We start from the raw sequence: 22,303 nt of genomic DNA, 5'->3' as shown, positions 1-22,303 counted from the left end.
GATACATGGGTGTATTCTCATGACAATACTGCAAGTGCTTAGCTCCTATTTTCTTTTTGAAAGCTTAAAATATCTTGGTTTTTTTCTGGGAAAGAGGTTGAGCAAATACACACTGCCTGAGAGACAAGCCTACTGGCAGGAATGCCAGGTCTGAAACTACTAGATTTCAGAGAATTTTAGGTTTTAGCAAGATCAGCCTGTTCTTCTCATTGTTAATGCATTTTTTCACTTATCATCTGATTTCATCTGAATGAACCATTTCCTTTTGAAAATTTGAGATACCTAAAATACAATCAGAGAATGAAAAACACCTTGCCTTGCCTCACAATCTAGTCACAGATACAGTGAATTTTATATTTTTTTTCAGAAAAATCGACTGTCTGATAATTTGCACATCTATTAAAACATGTTTCTTCAGACCTTCCCTAGCACTGTTAGTTAAAATTTACCTTATGGCTATAATAGCCATTAAATTCAAGGTGCCTGTATTTCACTGTATTGTATGCATAGAGTTTGGTTGAAAAGCTTTAGAAGGAAAGGATATTACATAAAGGTTTAAATATGCATTCTATTTAAACAAATTACAAAGTTGCACTTCCTCCAACCCTGCAGCACAAGCTACAGGAATTCTCGATTTCAGGAGCTTCCATACTGTTAAACCAGTGCTTTACTTGCACTGAGAGTTATGAATTCCACCCCATTGTACTGAGGGGAAGATTGTAACTTACTGATAAAGAAGAAACTTCTGAGTTGCACTTAAAAAGAGGCAGACTTATGACAATATCTGCTGCAGTTAGGAATCAAAACTAGAATTACAAGTATTCCAAGAAAAATTATTCTAGTGAGATATGTTATTTTACTTGCTAATGTAATTCAAATGGCAGATAAACACAGGAAATTCTAAAAATCAAATCTCTTTAAAACCAGAAATGTTTCACATTGATGTATGATACACTGAAATCTGTAGTTTAAAGCAGTTTTTTCCACTGGTGTGGGACTGCTTACTGACAAAGTTTATGTATGTAGGTAGACAACTTAGACAGAGAATCTCTCAACAATTAACCAGTGCTCCATATGCTTGAAAATTTACCCTTTGAACGTGAAGCTCAACATCTTGCTGAGTACAACCTCCAATCTTCTGATGTGCTTTCCTCACAACACCTTCCACATCCACAATGCTCTCCTTGTTGATGCTGCCAATAAAGATAGGATAGGATGCTCACTACATTTCATTGCACACTGCACCAGACTCACTACTGAGCACCAGTTCCAGTGTATGAACTGCTGGAACAATAGAACAGAGATAAGGATTTAGGTGAAGTTACTTATTTTATACCTAATTGAGTAACGAAGGAGTTGGCTAAAATGTTCCCAACCACAATAAACTGAAACTGGGATGGAAGACTTGGGAGGGAAAGAAATACGATTAAGCTTAGTGCTGGCTTGCTCTTTGTGTGTGTATACAAAAACTGACAAGTTGCATAGTTCTTTTTCTAGGCCACATACACTCTTGCATGTGTCAGCTGATGCAATTATCTGCAAGATGTGTCTTAACAAGCAGAACAACAAATTCAAAGGAAGTCCTAGATCCGCAGGGCAAAATCAAAACTGATTGAGCTTGTTTAAACTACATGACTTGTTACTGAAAGATACAAGATGCCTGTGTGTCATTTCTCTATGACAGGGGACATCTTAATTGCTCTCCAGTAACAGTCACTAATAGTACATTAAAACACCATATAACATCTTGAAAGTCTTCCCAAAATATGATATAAATTATGTGTGCTATAAGCAAACAAGAACAAAAGCGTCTAGAGAAAAGAATTTGTATAAGCGATTTTTATTTAAAAAATTAGGGCACTGTTTTTTAAACCAGTAATTTTCTACAATCTCAGCCCTACTGGAAATATATTTTCACTCTGTCTCTTTGTTAACCTCTTTATAAAAGGCCTAATATCAGGAAAAATTTATTTTAATGAAAAATAAATGTTACCATTAACTTCAGCTTTCACTTCTAAGGCCTTCTTGAGAAGGCTGGAAAGCACTTTTATATACATCACTCAACCCCATAAGCTCTTAGAATGCAGGAAAATAACAGGCCCACAATTTAGCTGCAAATACTAAGAGGTGATCAAGGATGTCATTGGACAAGCTGGCCACTACTCATCTTGGTAAAGCAAAGAGCAAATAACAGTCTTCAAGTTTGGAAGGTTGGCTTTTTTTTTTTTTAAGACCCCTCTCCAAGCCCCAAAAAACCCAACCCACAAAACCCACACAGCTGAATTGAAGGGCAGTGAGATAAATATTTATATGCACAGAATATGCATACGATATATGAACAAAATCTAGGCATTCTAGCTCTGCAGTCTTTTTGTATAGCTACAGTAAAACCACACAAGAAATTTACTAGGATTGATAAATTTCTCTTTAGAAATATCTTTGTTTGGACATTCTCTCACAATTAAGCTTCTCTTTTTAGTTGATAAGGGAAGCTTAGCTTTCTTCTCTGATGAAGCCCTAGTGGTGTGGACTCAGCAGCAGCTGGAAACAAATCATCAAGTGTTGCTTGCTTGCCCTGCTTTCTACTATTAGTGAAGCATCCATATCAGCCCTAAAAAAAAAAGTGAGATGGATCTTTGGTCTAACCTGGGACAAACTTTCTAAAGCTGAGTTCAAATGTAAATTATCCAACAGAATTTTTAATAGAAATTACCACATTTAGATAAACAGAATTATATTAAAGTAACAGTGGAAAATTCAAGCATCAACATTCTCAAAACCCAGCAGCATCACTATCAGTAAATTACAAGTTACTTTAAAAAGCCAAATGTAAGCATTTTAGTTAATTACACTATTTATTCGATGGAAATAGTTTCAGGTAACAGAACTCACTGGCAGCTGCTCTAAAAGTTATACAGATCACAGTGCTTCATATGCTTGACTTGCTTAACCATTAGATAACTCCAAAAACGGCAAAACATTCAGGAATAATATGTTGTTCTGGTACATTTGCACTTTAAAAGAGCTACAGTTGCTCAAGTTAGCATAATGAACAAATGACTAAATTTGTACAAAGCAGAGGTCAATAGAAGACTTTAAATCAGAATTAATTAATTTACTTAAGGGTGAGCCTCCATTCATCTCTACTATTAAGAGGAGACAACGAACTTCAGAAAGACAAGGAGAAATGACACTTAAGTGCTTTGAAATACAAACTCTTACAAATGGTTCTGTTTAAAACTCCTTAAAAAGACTGAGTTGGCAATACAACCCTTTGCATGCAAGAGAATGTGATGATCAAAAACACACAGATGATGTATCATGCTAAAACGATGTTAGGCATAACTATATATTCTCTTTGTTTTTCAAAGAAGTGAATGTTCAAAAAAATAAAAGTTTTACTCTTATATTAACTTTTTTTCCCATTAGGCAGTTCTCCTCTATTTTTCCTGTCAACATTTTGGCACATGCCCAGAAAACACTCTAATGACACCAACAGCAGTGTCTTCATTGAAAATATGTTTCTAATCTGCTGAATAAAAGCTCTCTCACTAATAATTGCAAATAAAAAAAAACATCTTAAACTTAATGAAGCAAATTCTCTGCACTGTGTAGAAGAAAATAACAGTTACATGTAAATGCATTGTGTGATGGATTCACAATCAGATCACTGACCCATGGCTGAGAACTGGTGTTAGTGAAGTCATTACAGAGCTTTGATGAGAACACGCACGGAATTCAAGACATGCAAAATGGTGTCAGCTTAAAAATACAGAAAGAAACTGACTTTTACATCATTGTAGCTGTACTATTGCTTTGCAAACTTACATAATGGAACTTTAAAACTTTGCAGTTGCAATTAAACGTGCTTCTTCTCTCTCTAAACTGGAGCTGCAACTAAAACGGTATGTTTCTTGGTGTGGAACACACTTTAAAACAGTAACATCCCTTATTCATTAAATTTGCCATAATTTTAAGACACATTTCAACTCACTTCCTACTTATGTAGATCCCTGTATCCAAATAGGCATGTAATTGCCTGGGCACACAAAAGCACTACCAAGTTCTCTGCTGCATATGACCATCTTTGTATTTACAAAGTTCATTGTCTACTCTAAACTTTCACTTAATAGTTAAAAAACATGCTTTGCTCATTCAGACTATGTTTCTAATCTGGTGTGGAAGTAAAAGCTCATGCTTTGAGCTCTGCTTGAACTATGCTCAGCAAGGTCTAGTGCTGGAAAAGTCTCAAGTCCCTAACATAGTGGATCAAACGTAAACTACAGAAACCTAGAAGGTGCTCCTTTGATCTCAACAGGTAATTCCAAGAATGTTACTAAAATGGTAATTTCAGTTCAAGTTACAGTAAGAAACAAGATGTCTTCATTAAATGCTGGTAACTACAGCAAAGTGCTCTCTGCAGCAACAGCACTAAGTCATCTGGGTGATTTTTTAATAAAATTCTCCTATGTAACAAAAAAAGCCCCGAACAAAAAAAAAGTGAACTAGTAGCAGAAAAGCACACCAAAGCTATCCCCATTTCCATTAAAGACAACATTTCCATCTCCAATTAATATTACAAAGGACTAGAAACTAAATTAGGATGCATGATGCATTGAGAAAAGACAGATAACATATTTATATTGGTTAATCCTTGAAGAATCATAGAACGGTTTGAATTGGAAGGGACCTTAAAGACCATCTAGTTCCAACTCCCCTGCAAGGGCAGGGACACTTCCCATTAGGTCAAGTTGTTCAGGGCCCCATCCAACCTACTCCTGAACATGTCCAGGGATGGGGCTTCCACAACTTCTCTGGGCAACCTGTTCCAGTGTCTCACCACGCTCACACTAAGGAATTTCCTCCTAATGTCTAAATAACCCCTCCTCCAATTTTGATCCATTACCACTTGTCCTCTCACTACAAGCCCTTGTCAAAAGCCCCTCCCCAGCTTTCCTGTAGCCCCTTCAGGCACTGGAAGGTGCTCCTAAGGTCTCCCCGGAGCCTTCTCTTCTCCAGGCTGAAGATATTTTAGTAATAGATTCATTAAGTCCAATGCTAAAAAAGAGCCTCTGTATAGCGAACTGCTTCTTTATATGTAATGTTCCTTCCAAAAAATCCAGACTACGATTACTAAAATGTCCACTAGATGCCTTATGTCCCTTTTAATTATCTGCATGTCTATTAGCCAAGACTTTCTCTTTCAACCACAGAATTGCATTATTGCCATCTGTATGACAACATCTTTAATCAACAGCCTTATGTTGCAAGCTATACCCCATGTGGGCCTCCTTAAGTGAATCACAATCAACATTTTATTCACCCAAAGTCTGAAGAATTGGTTATTTATAGTCTTTAAATAGAAAATGTTTTACTTAATGAAAACATCTATATGTTTACAGACCTCTTCTTTTTTCCCCTAACACTGTTTCCCATAAGCAGATTGAAGAAATTATTATATTAATACATTATTAAATCTAAACATATTAAGTAATTGTCATAAAATATAATAATCAATGATCCCTTATTTGAATGTCAGTAAAAACTGAAGGCAACAGAGTTTACTTTGAAAAAATTCTTATTCTCCATTTCCAAATGTACCTAGTGTTACCATCTGTTCGTTGCCTCTTCTAATACCTTTGTGTCTGCAAAGTTCTGTCTCTTGGCAGAAAATCTTCTTGAGCAGGTACTATCAGACGAGGATTTAAATTACTTACTAAATCTCTTGGATAGAATAGTCTTCTTTAGTCTCACAGGAAGGTAGATTTGCCTGACTGCCTATCATTTCATCTTGCAGCTTCACCATCAACCTTTTCCAATTTGATATTCAGACACAAAAACAAGTGGACAAAATATTCCAGAAATAGTCTAATGACTGGCATGTATTACATTAATGGCATTTTATTCCTCCTTTTCAAAACTCAAGATCAAGAGATCTCCTAGCATAGTAGGCAAGAGAAAAGAATGGACTCCTGTTAAATCAGTTATCTATCATGATCCCACATTTCTCATTATTTAGTTTCCTACATATTAATCCTGAACACACACACACAAAATCTGAACTAGTGTTCACACAGGTTCAAGTTCACACTGAAGAACATGAAGTGATTACATGAACTCTGGTTACTATATACTCCTAATCCCCAGTTTACCATTGCCATTTCTTTGTCACCAGTAAACTTACCAGCTGCTATTTGACATTTTCTTTCAGATCACTAACTATTTCTGCAACATCCAGCAGTTTTCCTGGTATTACCAATTTATCTAGCTGTTAAATGTATGTATATTTTTCTACACTGAATTATTTTCACACAGGTTTACCCATCGATTTTTTTTTTTTTTTCCCAAATTTTAAATCTTTCCGGGTTTTTATTCTCTAGCCTACTACAAAGAGACATCAAGTTACTTCCTGAGCAAGGACACATTGCTTGGGCAGCTAAATTAGAAGCTGTTAACCACCTCTCCCAACTGATGTATCACATGGCTATGGTAGCAGGGCGTGAAAAGGCTCAGAAACCCAAAACCAACCACACCCAATACTACTTTTTTAAAAAAGCAGATCGATAAATTACTAATTGCACTGCTTGGCACCTCCACTGTCTGAAAGAGACAATTAACTCCTCTTTTACAGCATCTCTTGCAGAACTTAGATGAATTCTTTTTTATGATGAGAGATACAAGAAAAACTTCACAGCTGTCAATCCAGTATTTCAACTGGCTCTATGTTGTTGGTTATGTAGGTTTTAAAGTCCAACTAGAAACTTTTCATAGTTAAACTCACAGATATTTTTTGTATAACTGAGTTAAAGCAGTATTAAGTATCTTTCACTAAAAAGAACTCACATTCTTACAATAATGGAGATACTTATTACATGAATGTTGCTAGACCACAGAAGGTTATGAAAGTTCTTGGTTTCCATGTGCCAATATCTAAGAGAGGAACTGGTTTGTTTATTATTTATGAAAAAATGTGCAAAAATTGCTCATTATTTAATCAGTTCTCATTAAAAATTCAAGATCCAGAACGTCACAAACTATTATAACGAAAGTTTTGGACCCATTATCAAAATATGAGGAAGTAGCACATTAAAAATAAAGTTTATGTGCAAACAGTGAAAAAGTTTATTTTAAAAATTTAATAATTTAATGTAAATGTTTTCTTCAATAAATTTGAATTTCCTCATTTAATGTGTAAGAAACAAGAGGAGATGATGAAAACTGACACTGAGAAACACAGAAACAGTGTCGTTATTTTTAGACACCTAAGACCAGCCTCATCTGCTAGTAATAATGGCATTATTACACAGCAGATGAAAACTAGCAGGGAAGTGTCTGGAAACAAGGCAGGTACCGTTTCTGTGCTTCAGTCACAGGAACTGACACAGTGACCACAAGTGCACTTAGGAGTCTGGGAACAGCAGCAGCCTCTGAAAGACAAGAGGCGGCTGCAATGATGATATCAGACAAAACTTTAGAAGAAGATAATACATTGGAAAAAGTGATATTAAGAAAATAGGTTTGTTGGTGGGAGGGAATCATAAGAAGATTGCACTAATGGTGTTAAAAAAAATCCAAAAGAAAACCCTCAAAGGAAGCTCAGAAGGCTGTAGCAGACAAAGTTCTATCATTCAAAGACCATGATGAAGATAAGAATGTAAGCTTTTCAGAAGCACAAATGAGTATAACAAGCAGGCTATAAATTAGAGAGGTTGAAGTATCAGGATTTTGCTAGCAAATGTAATCACAAAAAGGAAGAGAATGACAAGTCAAAACACAGTACAAACATCATGAGTCTGGCTAATCTGAGCAAATCAGGTCTGTCACATCAAAAAAGTGGAGAGATACTAGGGAGTTGGAAATAACCCCAGGATAAGGTTCCATCCAATCTAACAGCTCACTGCTGCCAGAAGAGAAGGGAGCTTTGCCCTTATATTGGATTTGTGTGGCAAGGTTTTGGTAGCAGGGGGTAAGTAGAGAAATCAGGAGCAAAGTAATTTGAGCTCAGGAAGAAGGCAGGGGTAGGGGTAAGGTGTTTTAGGACTTTATTTTAGTTCTCATGACCCAACTCTGATAAAATTAATTGCCCCCAGTGGAGCCTGTTTTGCCCATGATGGTAACTGGTGAGTGATTTCACTGTCCTTATCTCAACCCACAATTCTGTCATTATATTTTTTCTCCCTTGTCCAGCTGAAGAGGGGGCAGCTTTGGTGGGAACCTGGCATCCAGCCAGGGTCAATGCACCACAGCCTCTTCTACTCTTGCTAGATACTCTTTTCCACCATTCACCAGTCCTTGTTAGCTCTGGACCTCCATGACCTAGTTTAAATCACTACCCTAACAAACAACTAACCAGGGGAAAAAAGATTAGTGAATTAAAACAAGTGGCAGAACCAGCACATGGAAAGAAAGAGTAAAGACCAACTTCCCTCTTATAAGCTTCTAAACACTGGGCTCTGTTGCTCATGAAACGTAAGAAATTCAGTTGTGGAGGAAAGAATCATGAAGAAAACTGAAAAAGAGAGAACTTTGAAGAGAACAGTGTAGAGAACTGGAGAAAAGGAGAGTGAGCATCACAACTTTCAAGAGCTGTTTCACCATTCTGTAGTGCAAGTTCGTCAAGAGTACAGGCAGACTGTTGGTAGGTTAGAGATATGAACTGGGGAGCAAGCAGATTATACACTTAATTCTTTTCAAAGATCCTAAGCTCTGGAGAGAACAAACTATTTAATGAAGAAACAGAACACTTCACTTTGGCTCCTAAACACCTGTAAAACACCATGCTTCACACTGGCACTGCCAACACTAAGCACCGCCAACCAACAAACACTGCTGGTTCTGTTTTCCAGTGGCCTTGAACCTCATCAGCAGAAGCATTATCCTAACCTTCTTAACTTGGCTTCTGGAAGTCTATACTATAATGAATCCCTCCTCTCCCTAACATATTGAAGGTTGAAGGCTGCAGCGCTTTTGCAGCTAATTAGTGGGGGCTCCCTTCCCAGCCATGAGAGTAGTGCCAAGAACTACACAGAAGCAACTCGAGTGCCACGTTAAACATATTATTGCACTGAATTGATCCCCATTTATATGTGTGAACAAGCAAATCTACATGATTAAAAGTTTTACTACAAGAACACTTTTGTCATGCAAGCACATTTAGGACTGAACAATCTGAAAGCACACTCCTGAGGAAAGTAGCAAGGGAAGGTAACTTTTTTGTCTTTAAGAAAAAAAAAAAACAAGTAACTGAATTTAAACTGCTGCAAACACTTGTTTAATTGTAAGTCGTACTACTATGCCTGCCCCCAATATTTTAAAAAGTAACTTAAATCCCTCATTAAACATTCTAGTGACAAAAATAAGTTGCAAGAAAGATTAGTTTGGTACACAGAAGACACTAAATTTCTTCAACTCAGTAAGCCACTTGCAATGTGGGACTTCTTCACACTACTTCTAGCTATAAAATGTAGTAATACATGGCACACCTTGTAGAAGAAAAACCCTGAACATGTGCAGACACACACAAACACCACACACAAAATGAAGTGTCCCACTAAGCTCAGCTTGCCAGACTTTTTGTTAGCCAGCTTGAAAGCAAATGTTGGTTGTCTATGGCGAGAGAATGCTGCTTCAGCAGTTCAGAATGAATTTCAAGCCTGTTCTCTATTTTATCTTTTGTCAGTGTCATGTATTCAAGGCAATAGTGAGCTGACAATTTAAATAACTACATTTTAAAACAAATGAAGCATTGATGTTAATGTGTGAAAATTGTCCCAACCCCTGGGAGTCCTGGTTCCCACCATTGTTTACTCTGACAACAGGATATAATTGCTTACTTACTTGGCAGCAAACTTTACCATCTGCTTGCTTGCATGCTGTCCCACAGCCACTAGAGCCTGGATATTAAACTGCTGCTGACGCAGGACTAAGAAACACTGCTTCCCTGAATACAAAGAAAAACAACACAGGTGTATTAAGGACAAGTTACTTAAGGTCTTTGTGAATGAGAAAAAATGCTTCACTACTTTAATATCAAGCTGAGATTTTTAAGGGGAAAGAGGAGGCGTGTCTATCTCATTCTCAGGCCTCCCTGCCCTTCCAAATAGCTACATCAAACTAGTCAGCTCTGCAAGTGCATACATATCACACCAAACATTGAGGTAAATCAAATAATTCTGCCTTACATCTATAAACATGTGAGTGGACATTTTCTTAAAATAACAATAAGCCTTCCAAGATAAATCATATCTTGGAAAAAACTAGAAATCATCGCATTTTAAATACTTGGTTTTCAACTGCAAGAAGTAAATAATACTTTTCCTCATTGCTTTGCTCACTGCTTCACTCTTAAAAAAGAAGTTTTTTCTCATCCTCTCAAATTAAAGCTGTAGACTGCACTTCACAAAGCTACTCAGAGAGAAATACGCTTGATTTTGCACCACAGGGACTAAATCAACAATATTCATTCTATAATACACACATTCAGAATGAAGGGGAACAAAAGGAGTATTGATTCTGGTGAATGACAAGAACCTAGAAGATCCAAGTAAAAATTCCTGTACAAGCAATTTATTCATGAACAGCTTAGGGAAAATGAAATTAATAGGAATTAATAATAACATACAAAAAAACATAATGCACTTTGCTGACTTTTAAAATTAGTATTTCCAAGTCAACAGAGCTTTTTCTAATCTGTTTAGGTGAGTTATAATAATTTCATATTTCTCTTCACATCTGTAATAATAATTTATTCCTTCACTTAGATTTAAGGAAATATAATTTTAAATACTTACTCCTCAGAGTAAGAAATTAAAAACAAACTCATCATTTTTGTACCAGTATCTGATAAAATGCATCAATATAATTTTAATTCTGGGTTCTGACTCATAACATTGTAAAATTTCCATACAAATGCTGAGAATAGGAAACCAGAAGCTTTGTTATAACTATTTCACAGCTACTGTTGATTTAGACTATAAAACATTAAAATCAACATATACCCAACTCGAACACTGATACTGAAAAGTCAGTTGCAGTTTTCATTTGTAATTATGTAATTACCATTCCTGACACACAGCTGCAGATAATTTAAACAGTGTATTTGACACACAATCTGACAGGGAAAAAAACAAACACATAAAACTAGTACAAAATATTATTAAAAATTAACATTTTAATTATTGGATATAACTAACATAATCCTATGATTGTGATTTCAGAAAGGCAACAAAATTAATTCCATATTTTCAGAAAACAGAGTACAGCTATTTCCGATTTCCAGAGGCTGCAACATCTAGGTAAAGAAGCTATTATGGTATGGATGTATGTATTTCTTACAGGCAAACATTAAGCCACAGATATAAATTAGAAAAGCACAGGCTTTAGAAATTGAATAGAGCCTTCAGTAGTATATATGCCTGTGTTTCAGATCCAGCAAGGCAATAAATTAAGTAAAATTTTTCCATAGGACACAAAATGCTGAGTTTCTTTGGATAAACTAAGCATATCTCACACCTTTGACATCTCAATATTTCTTACTTACAATCTAGTTTGATACAGTATTTCTAGAAAAGTCCTTTTCAGTCACAATTCTAGCAAAATACGATCAGAGTTTCAGCAATGATGTGTTGTTCAAACAAAAAATACACAGCTGAAGACAGATACAATGTCATTCAACTAGTAAATATTTAAGAAGGTAGTGAAATAAATTGAGAGATCTGCTATCATACTAATCAGAAGCTAAAGTTTGGCAGTTACATTTAATCCCTAACACTAGAGGTCTGATCAATATCTGCACTATAAAAGGACTCAAATCTTTTTGTCATGAGTAACAGTAGTTGTTCTCATGAGGAAAGAAGATGTTTTGTAGAATATAATTATTTTTAATCACACAGAAGATAAGTGATCAAATCAAACTTTTCCCAAAAGAGCCGTAGGCATGCAAAATAAAGTATCAAAAAGACAAGCCATAATCAAATCTAGTTCTTTATTAGATGCTTTCCAGATCAAGAGATGCAAAAATTAAAGCATCAGAATGAGAAAAAAATTGGGATTAGAGGATGTTCTCTGTGTGTTTCAAAATAGCATTAAAATAGTACTTAAGTGAAAACTGTAGTACCAACTTTATTCACATTGAACCACTCCAAGTTTCCATAAAATACACCTAAACGGTGCCACACATGCCTAAAAGGATGAAAAGTTTAAAAACAAATATGGTTTAAAAGGTCTGACCAAGTCTAACGCAAAGAACTTCCAGTCATTGAACAAATAAGAGAAGTCACCACACAGAGAACCCCATCAAAGTAAGCACATCAAATAAAACAGGAATCCACTTCCTTTTGTGGATGTAAGTACCTTATGAGAGGAAAGGATGTTAAGGAAGGAATTTGCATAAAGAGTAAAAAATGTCTGGTCATACAGACTAATACATTGCTAGTTACAGACATCTGTCAGCAAAGAGAAAACTTTATATGGTTTATTATAAAATTTGGCTCAGTATTTAAGCTGCTCTTGCTGGTACTCTTATTTTCAGATCTACTATTTTGATGTTTTATAAATCTTTGCATTCATAAATCAAAACCCAGTTCAGGTCTAACATACTGTGCAATTCCCAGCTGCCTGGCAGAACCCAGACTGATTTCCCAACTGCTTCTCAACGATAAACGTGATCAGTGGCTTAGGCTGGCTTTAAAATAAGGCCAGAAATAACATTTAGTCAACCTATGATAAAAACCACAGGGCCCCAAGCACTTTAATTTTAGTACAACCCACAGAAATTTCCAACACCCCATTCTTCATACATCCTTCAGTTAATTTCCATCAAGCCTCATGAGTGGCTTACTACTCAAAACAGCTGGATTCAGCAGTTGTTCGCATTGATTATTTTTTTTTGGTTTATTGGTCAGAATCAGACAGGGTTAAACCAAGGATATGCTGGCTGTTTAGGAGTCAAATTTAAGTTTCTGGGAAAAACTAAAGCTATTTTTGTGCAAGATTTTCCTGTTTCCTGCAAGACTTTCCTTTCCCTAATGGCAGGAATAGCACCACAATGTGTGTGGGAAAGGCTAATACTACTTCTTACTCTTAAACATTTGCTTTTCTTGTAAGATGCTGTCCCACAAAGCTTAAGTAAACAAGCATACGCCATCCCTAGCAGCATTCCCTGATGTCGGAATTGTTCTGTATTGTCAGACCAAGAGGGAGAAAGAAGCACAATCAATAAATTGAGAACACATCATGCTCATCATCAACTCCTTTTGCTTTCATTCTTTCCTGAGGTCAAAGATGAAGGATGACAAACAGCTTCTTGCAAGTGAATATTGCCAGGTTACAAACACATTACTCTGACTGAAGGAAATACATGTGTTACGCAAGACATGGTATATAAAACAACCACTGAACTTTATTTTAAGTGTCTGCATACACACCTGTCTGTAATATACTAAATTCTGTTAACAGTCTGAACTCTTCCTACAGCTGCAAAAGAAAAAGCCATAAGGATGCTCTGATTTGCATAGTGATAGTAACATTTGAATTAGATAAGAGCGTCTCTTGTTTGAATAACTTTAAGTTGTAAAGACCAAGGCTTTCACAGCTTTTGGGGCTGATGATTTCTACACACAGCAAAGAGAGACTTCCATGTAAGATCACAGTACAGAACAATTGAGGAAATCACAGAGGACTCCCTAAATTTAAATATTCTAATACGAGATAATACGTATATTATAGGCATGTATTTACAAGTAGTTCCCTATTTTAACTGCTGGCAGTACAGACATTCATTAAGAGGGGCATTTTTTAAGAAAACAAAGCTTCAAAGAGAGACATGAATATGTGACAATATTATCTACTGGATCCTTGCCCCAGATTTGCATTATTCCCAAATCTAATACTACTGTTAGGTTTAATTTGTGAAGATAATTTCTTTATGCTCTTTTCTTTCAATTCTTGTGAAGCCAAGGTATTTATATCTCACTACAGAGCTGCCAAACATAACTGAAACCAGTACAACAGTTGTCAGCATCTGATGTCAACTGGAAAGGCCAAAGTCTATTTAAGCTTGCATATGGCAAACTGATCTCCAGAGAGGACTAATGCCAGGGAAGAAATATGGCTGCCAGAAAGCCAAGTACAACAGCCCCTACTGCTGAGAACCTATAAAAGGTTCTTATTAAAGAAAGATGATGTTTCTTATTTTAAGTTCAAATGGGTATAATCAGATACTGGTAACTGAAAGTAAAAATTCTGAGATTTTTAGCACAGATTTTTGTTTCCTGTCAAAGAAAAGGTATAGTGAAATTACTCATATGCAGAATAAACATGGCCTAACTGATACATTTATAATAAAAGTACATTTACAGTAGGAGCTTGTGAATGTTTTATCTACAACTGTTAAAACTCCTAAAGCAGAATGATTATAGTACTTTTAAATTATTATTATTTACAATTGCCCACAAGTTATTTAGTAATATGATAAAACCAAAACAGACTTTTACTATAGTGTAATAGTAATAACCCATTTCCAACCAGCTGAAAACAAGACTTCCTTTTTCCCTCTTAGGAAAAGAGGTTGAAAAAAAAAAAAGAAAATAACCAAAGGGAACACTCAGTAACCAGGTGGCAAAGTTTTCTTGTAAGCAAGACATAACCATGAAAACACAATAAACATGCAGGCTATACTAACAATATCAGGAAATAAAAATAAAAACCCAGGAGGCATCTCACCTTTAGCTCTGCTTGTATGAATTCTGCCACGAACCCAAACCACTTCATCAGCTTTCTCCACTGTCAAGTCTTTTACTCGAATCAAAACTCTATCTGAAGTACAGAAAAAACCCACATTTTAAAATGGTTTTGTTTTTTTGAAGCAAAACATTTTTCACTTTAAATTCCAAATACATTTTCTATCATTGACAAAATTTAGTAATAAATCTAAAACATTCTTTTTTTTATCTACAGCGTAATAGCTGTACTGAAAACACACAGGATCCCATTTCCTTTCTCAGTGATTTGTACTTGAGCAAGTAGTTTTAAATTGGTTCAAGCTTATTGTTTTACTTTTATAGAAGGGTCAAATTTCACTACAACAAAAGCAAGACTTATTGTAGTTCACGGATGGCAGGACCCAGCATGACTACGCTATTTTTTATAGGATTTCATTGTGTTGCACTGCACTGCCTGCACTTATTACTCTGGATTTCTGCTAGCTAAGGGATGTCTGCTCTGCTCCACTGTGTGATGTGAAAGTTTGTACTTCGAACACAGCAAAATACTCAAAGGTGACATGACTATTCTCTGTACCTCCCTAAGTAAGGTATCACAGTAAAATAATTATTGTTTAAAGCAAAGACAAGAAAGAAATCACAGAAAATGAGTGTTAGAAATTAAAAGATTTATTTTTATAAAAACAACAGCATTTTGGAGCAACAAGAGTTATTACTGTGTAAAATCAGTAAAATCTCTTTGAAGAGAGAACTTGATTCAACACTGCTGTCACTGCAGGAGCCAGAATTCATCAGAAAGAACACTTCAAATTCTATGTACCCAAGAAAGCTAAATAAAAATAGAAATGCATGGCTTTGACAGGACAGATTCTGTATAATAAAGGAAAAAAACAAACATTATCAATGAGAATATCTATAAACAAATCAGGACTTTGAAAATTGTATACAATCACCATAAACTGCCAATATGCTGACTGCATGTCACTAGTCCTTCAAATGCACTTGGTTTTTTCATAGATTTTTGGTCAATGTATTTTTGCATGGTCTCAAACACTGATTTTCTATAGTAGCTACAAATCAGTTAGAGGATATACGTAGCATTGCAGAGAACCTCAACAGTTCCAACAGATACACTTACCCATTTACAGTTTCTATGTGGTTAAAAACCCTGCTTATTTGATAAAAACACTCTTCCAGGGAGATACAGATGCTTAAAGGTCTCTTCTAAGTCTAGATAATCTATGATTCTATTAAATGATTCTATGATTTGTAACATAAGCAAATTTCCTCTGCCTTTCATCAGTTTCAAATACTAAGACACGTCCACTCTAGACTTTTCCTGCCAGAATTCCAAAGTCTGCCTATCCCAGGTTACCATCTGCCATTCTGGACTCCTTCCCTCCATCTCCAAGTACTAGTCAGTTTGCCTCGCAAGCCTATTATTCTGCACAGGAAATTTCAGGGGGCTGAAAATGTTTCTCAGCTGATTCTCAGGGCAATGTAGCTTTTTCTTCAGAGAAACAAGTCAAAACCAGAACAGAATGAAGGTGCACAGAGAAATGTGATAGGAAATTGACTCAAAGATATTAATAATTGTGTGTGTGTGTACACTTGTGTACTAGGGAAGGGAGAAAGGGGAATGAAGATGTTAGCACTTGCCAATAACTCTAGTGTTCAAAGTTGATCAGTACTACAGGAAACACAACCAGCACAACCCATAAGCTTCAGAATTTCTAAGAGTTTGATATTCAGTTAAAATTACCTCAGTCAACTTAAAACTGTATTATTAGAAACTTAAGACATTTTCCAGGCACAAACGTAAAGACAGAATGAGGTGATACACTTTTTATGGATCCTCAGTGTTTCAGGAACCATCTGCATGAGATCAATATTTTTTAAAGTATTTGGATACACAATGGTTCATGTTTCATCAAGACTAAACAAGACACCTTTAACAATTTTTTTATATGGTACAAATTATTAAAAACTTCTTCATCTTTCATTAGAAAGGTAATAAAAGAATATCCAAAGAGACATCATAAACTCAGTTTTTCCAACAGCAGAACACAGAACCACAGCATGGGTGAGTTTGGAAGGGACATCTGGAGGTCATCTGGTCCAACCCCCTGCTCAAGCAAGGCCACCTAGAGCCAGTTCTCCAAGAATACTTTTTGACAGTTTCCCTCCTTCAACAATTCCCAAACTTAGTCTTCTTTTCCTCTCATTTCTAAAGTGCCAGTAGGTCTACCTTTGCTAGTGTAATCAATCATTAGTCTTTGTCACTCATGTTTGCTTGTCCAACCAGCTTATGGTAATTCAAATCTTTCCTCTATATTCCCATTTCACCTGGAATTCATTTCAGTTCATTTCTCTCTCTTCCATAATAAACATTAAGCTTCTTGCTTTCACCTTTAAGGTCCCTTACACAATACTCTTCAGACTACCACCTACTTTTTCTTTCAGAAATGCAACCTATATTATATTTTCTATCTTCTTGCCACATAAACCCTTACAGATAATTAAATTAAATAATGCACAAATAAAAAATGTTTTAAACTGTGCTACAGTTGCAGTTAAGATAAGGGAACAAAGATTTTAAACCTAGTTCAAACAAAACATTCTGTATGTCTGAAATTACACTTCCAGCCCCAATTAAGTATCCATGCTATCTCACTTTCATTGACATTTTGTTTAAGGGGAAACTATTTTTTTCATTCCCTTCATGTGTAGCACAATCTTTTCTTTCCAACATACTAAATAACCTTATCTTTCAGAACTCTGGTATCTTCTAAATAAGGGAGGAGAAGATAAAAACTCAAAAGGCTGTGTGAGTTATGCAAGACCAAATCACTTTTGTACCCCCAGACCTTCATTCCCTGCCTGTCACAACAGCCTGCTTGCCAAGTTCATTTATCTTGCATCATGGAGTTCTCAACAGTATGATCAATATTTCTGCCATCTCTGTGAAGTGCCAGCATCTTTACAATGTTGGATAAATTTGAAGAAAAGAAGATAAATTAATAAAAAACCCAGAAAGCCAAAAGCAGTATAAGATGAAAGCAGCTTCCAGGGAGCGGACATGAAAGTAACAGGACTGAAGGGAGAAAGAGAAAGGCAGATGGAGTTTTACTGGCAATCACAGCCTTAAGCAGCCAGGAAAGACATGAAGGCACAGGTGTGTGTGAGACCAGCAGGGCAGGGTAGCGCATCTATGCAACAACTTTCTGAACATGTGAAAAGACTTTTAGTTGGCCTGCAGAGGAACACAAATCTATGGGCAAGGTAAAAGGACCTTGCCTGTCCCTCTGAAAGGGAGAGTAATTTGCTCTGATCACTCTAAGCTTTTAACTTCCCATGTCCAGCTGCTATCTTCAGGACAGTGCAGCTACTACAGCAAGCCTTAAAGTAACTGTGCTGCAGATGTCCAACGGAGCTCCTACCCAGGTCTGTGCTGTCTGTATTGTCTGCTGGCTCCAGTGACCAGACGGTATGTGGATCTGCACATGTCACACCACAATTCATTATTCTGACTTAGAAATGGCATGTATCCACACAGACTTCAGAAAAAAACCACAATTAATAGAGTACAGACAGATGGGAATGCGCACATTTGTGCTTCCCTGCCACCCCCTGCCCCAAGCAGCAGCTCCTCCAAGACACTCAATGCAAGAATACTTTGGGGAAAGCAGATACACAGTACTGATGTTGAGTGATCATTTCACCCTCCAGTGAGTCCTTTCATGAGAGCTCTCCCTGGCAGGAACTACTGAATCCTTAAAAAAGAGGGCATTAGTTTCAAGTAAGTGACTAGGCTGATCTTGAACTTTTTTATTATAGGCATTTTGGATTTTAATGTTAACCTGATTTGGGTGTTCTGGATAACCATCTTCTATAAAACAGAACAGCAGCAGTCTTGTAGGTTGCATTTTAGGCCAAATGGAAAACCTACTCAAGCTTGTCCATACGTTGGCTGACACCTTTTTTTTAAAGAAAGAGTAAAGAGGACAATGGACCTAAGTACAGTACTCAATGCTTTTCAGGTTTCCTTTAGCTTTTGCCATTTTCCTTCTCAAGATATATTTTTTTTTTCTCCATAGTATTTTTGAGTGCTTCTTTTGAATACGAGAGAGTTGGCAGGGTAGACCTTCTCCAGGAGAGTAGCACTTGATCCACCATCTCAGTCTGCCAGGCTGGGTCTCCTACACAGTTGTTTGCTACGGGGTGTGAATGCAGCTGGCAGAGCAAACACAGCTTGCAGAAACTCTAGTGAGCCAAACACCACTGCAGAAGAGTGTAGGGAGAAGAGATCCACCAGTGAAATCTTTCACCCTACAGTCAGCAGTGCAGGTTAAGCAGCCAGAAGCTAATTTGGAGAAGTTCCTTTTTCTTATTATTATACCTTTTAGATTGAGACTGCACATCGATTTATGGGTTGTTATGTGGTTACATTAACTGTGGTCAGCTGTGTTCCTGCCCCTTCCAGCAGCCATCAGTGCCCTAAGACAACTTCTTTCACTTTGCTAAGCTGGCTAAACAAGTTGTTATTACTAGCACATTGAAATGGATCAGCACAAGACCCAGCATCACAAAGAGTGAGACCCACAGTAGCCAGCAGTTGAGTTGGCTTACAGTGTGATTTCAACTTCAGTTCCCTTTCTTCGACAGCTAGTATATATTTCATTTAATGACTGTTAATACAGTCTCTAGTGATTTTCTTGTCCTGTTACATCCTTGACATAATGTTCCTCTTAAGCTGGTTTCAACCTGTAATTGTTTTGTGGCTCCTCCTCTTCCCTACATTCTGCATTTCCCTTCCTAAGGGAGGTCACACAAACCAACTATTCAGAGGAGAAAAAAAAATCACCTATCACAGATTATGTTCCTTTTTTACATTTCACTATGAAGAAGTTACAAGAAGCCAGCCTATTATCTTTCCTCATTCCTGTTTCATGCACTGAATAATATGAAGATTAATATTTCTTGGGAAGTCGGCCTAGGGCATTGTTCTCTAGCTGACAAATCTTTCTGAATCCCAATTCCCCATCAGTATAAAATGAGGATTACCTGAATTCACAGTGGTGTAACTAATGATAAAAGCCATAAATGTTAATATATATTAATGGACTTGGTGGTCATATGCAGAAGTAATGAAGGCTGCAAAAGCAGACAGATATCCTTCTCATGAGAGAGAGCACTGCTGCAGCAAGCCATAGCAGAACTTACTCCAAAAAAAGAAAAAAACCTGAAATCAGTACTCAGTAATTATAAATAATAGTAATTTAATTTTTTAAAAACCAAGCTTGCAGTGATGAATAGAAACAAAAACTAACCAGCTGTGAAGGGTGTGGTCCAGGCAAGGGCAAAGACTGATACTCTGTAACCTCTCTGGACGCAGATCCAATATTCAACCACACTCATAACTTTTTTTTTCTTCTAATAATTTCCTGTGTTCCAACTTGTGTCCATGACCTCCTGTACATTTACCACACACCTTCAAGAGTCCAGCTTTACCTTCCTGACACCCTCCCTACACCCTCTCATTATGTAGCTTTAAACAGTAATGAGATCACTCCCCAGCTTTGTCTTCTCCAGACCGAACAAGCCCAGCTCCCTCAGCCTCTCCTCAGAGATCCTGTGCTTCAGTCCCTTGAGCTATTCAGTAGCTCTCCACTGAACTGGCTCCAAAATGTTAGTATCTTCTTTGCACTGGAAAGCTCAAAACTGGACACAGCACTCCCAATGCAGCCTCACAAGTGACAAATGTATTCAAATAAAGGGAAAGAATGACAGAAAGATCTGAATATGGAAGTTTGGTAAATGATTTCTCAAACAAGTACTCAAGATATCAATTATATAACTTGCCTTCCCCCCTGCCCTCTTTTTAAAAAACTTTTTTCAGTTTTTAACTGACCTGGTTTCTCTTGGGATTGTATCATGGATGACACTCCATATCTTTCCTTAGCATAATCCTAAAGTGGAGGTGAGAAACACATATCAAAGAAGCATACACAAAAAGATGAACAAAATCATTACAGAGTCACCTGAGGAAATACAATTAGCTATAATATTAAAGAAATTGTGTTGTAGACTCTTAAGAAACACATAAGTGAGAGAATTGTGCTCTGTAAGAAAAATCAACAGCAAACACACATTAGGATCAGAAGTTAGTGTGAACATCTCTGTAAAAAGCCTACTCCTGAGAAGAAATTTGAGTGCAACAGAAGTAGATCCATGGCTAAGAATTTCCTTCCTATACTTAGGCACACTCAAAAGTCCAGCAGATCACATGTCATTATGACAGCCAAAGCAAGCTTGCCTGGCTACAAGCAAAACCTGTTGGGTATGACCCAGCAGGATTTGTTTTCCAAGAGACCACAATTCTAGTTTCCCAAATAAGCCCACTCACTTCCACTCATTTTTAATTTTTATTCTAGTCATCATACGGACATTTACTGGGGACAGGGGGTGTCTTCCTTTCTCTGCTTTTGATGAATCAAGGCTGATGTATAACTTTACAGCAGCCACCTGTACTCAGAATTCCTTACTCCCAATGCATTTTTGGCCTTTCAACAAGTAAAACTGATTTTATAACAAAATTATCTGATGATCGTTAATTTTTTTCTTCTTCTTCTTAAAGGAATACCAGCCTACAATGTTTCAGCCCTGATCTGTGACCTTCAGGTATGCGACACGAACACCTGCCAGGCCAGTGGTGACCCTGCAGAAGCGGCCTCCCACGGAGCAGAAGCCCAGGTGTTCCTGTAGGAGGCTGCAAAAGGGCTCTGGGTCAGGGCTGGGCTGTTTCCCTGGCTCTAGCCGGGCCCCCTCCACCCGCACAGGCGGAGATCAGTCTCCGGGGGGGGGCTGGGGACACGAGGAGTGACCGGACACGGGCACAGCTCTTCAGTGAAGCACGGACGGACCAAACGGCACCTCTGCCCTCGGGCCCGGCCTCCCCACGCCCCCAGGGGCCGCCGCCAGCCGCCCGCTCAGCACCGGCCCCACGGGCGGCTCCCGCGCCGCGCTAGGCCGGACCGGGCCCGTCCCCCCCGCCTCGGCACGGGCCGCCTCCGCGCCGCGCCCAACCCCTCCCTGCGGAGACCCACATCGGCCGACGACGACTCTTCGCTTTCCGGGCAGCGGTCCTGGCCCTGGCCCTGGCCCTGGCCCTGCCCCCGGCCGCGGCCGGCGGCGCTCGGCATCCTGCTGCAGCCCCGCACCGCCCGGCCCGGCCCGGCCCCGCACGCCAGGCCGCTTCCGCGCGCCCGCCTCTCGCGAGAGCGCCGCGCCCGCCCCTTGCCGGCCTCTCCTATCGCGAGAGCTGCCAGGGGCCAACGGCCGGCGCCGGGCCCCTCCGCCCCGCTCCCGCTCCTCCTCCTCCTCCTCCTCTTGTTCCTCCTCCTCCTCCCGCTCCTCCTCCTCCCGCTCCTTCTCCCCGCAGCGGCCGTTCGCCTGGAAGCCGGCCCCGCCCTGGGCCGCGCCCCTGAGGCGGGGCAGCGGGGGCCGCCGGGCGCCTGGCGGCCTGAGGTAACTGAGGTGTTTGTTGGGCCGTGAGGGGGCTGGTTGGTGTCCGGCTCAGCTTG

General features: G+C 38.2%; 1 protein-coding gene across 1 annotated transcript in view; it reads right to left on the bottom strand.

The window, feature by feature from the left end:
• The window catches only part of DARS1 (aspartyl-tRNA synthetase 1), a 40,915-nt gene extending 18,936 nt beyond the window's left edge, over positions 1–21,979 (bottom strand). The window contains exons 1-5 of the mRNA XM_051622904.1: positions 21,827–21,979; positions 20,632–20,689; positions 14,722–14,814; positions 9,838–9,940; positions 1,091–1,193 (exon numbers count right to left, since the gene is read on the bottom strand). Of these exons, the coding sequence (XP_051478864.1) occupies positions 1,091–1,193; positions 9,838–9,940; positions 14,722–14,814; positions 20,632–20,689; positions 21,827–21,922 (453 nt within the window). The 5' untranslated portion in view covers positions 21,923–21,979. The remainder of the gene's footprint in view (positions 1–1,090; positions 1,194–9,837; positions 9,941–14,721; positions 14,815–20,631; positions 20,690–21,826) is intronic.
• Between the last annotated feature and the right edge of the window lie 324 nt (positions 21,980–22,303).

The sequence above is a fragment of the Apus apus genome, chromosome 6 (genome assembly GCF_020740795.1).
Source record: "Apus apus isolate bApuApu2 chromosome 6, bApuApu2.pri.cur, whole genome shotgun sequence".
Classification (NCBI taxonomy): domain Eukaryota; kingdom Metazoa; phylum Chordata; class Aves; order Apodiformes; family Apodidae; genus Apus; species Apus apus.
This window is presented reverse-complemented; position numbering and strand designations above follow the sequence as displayed.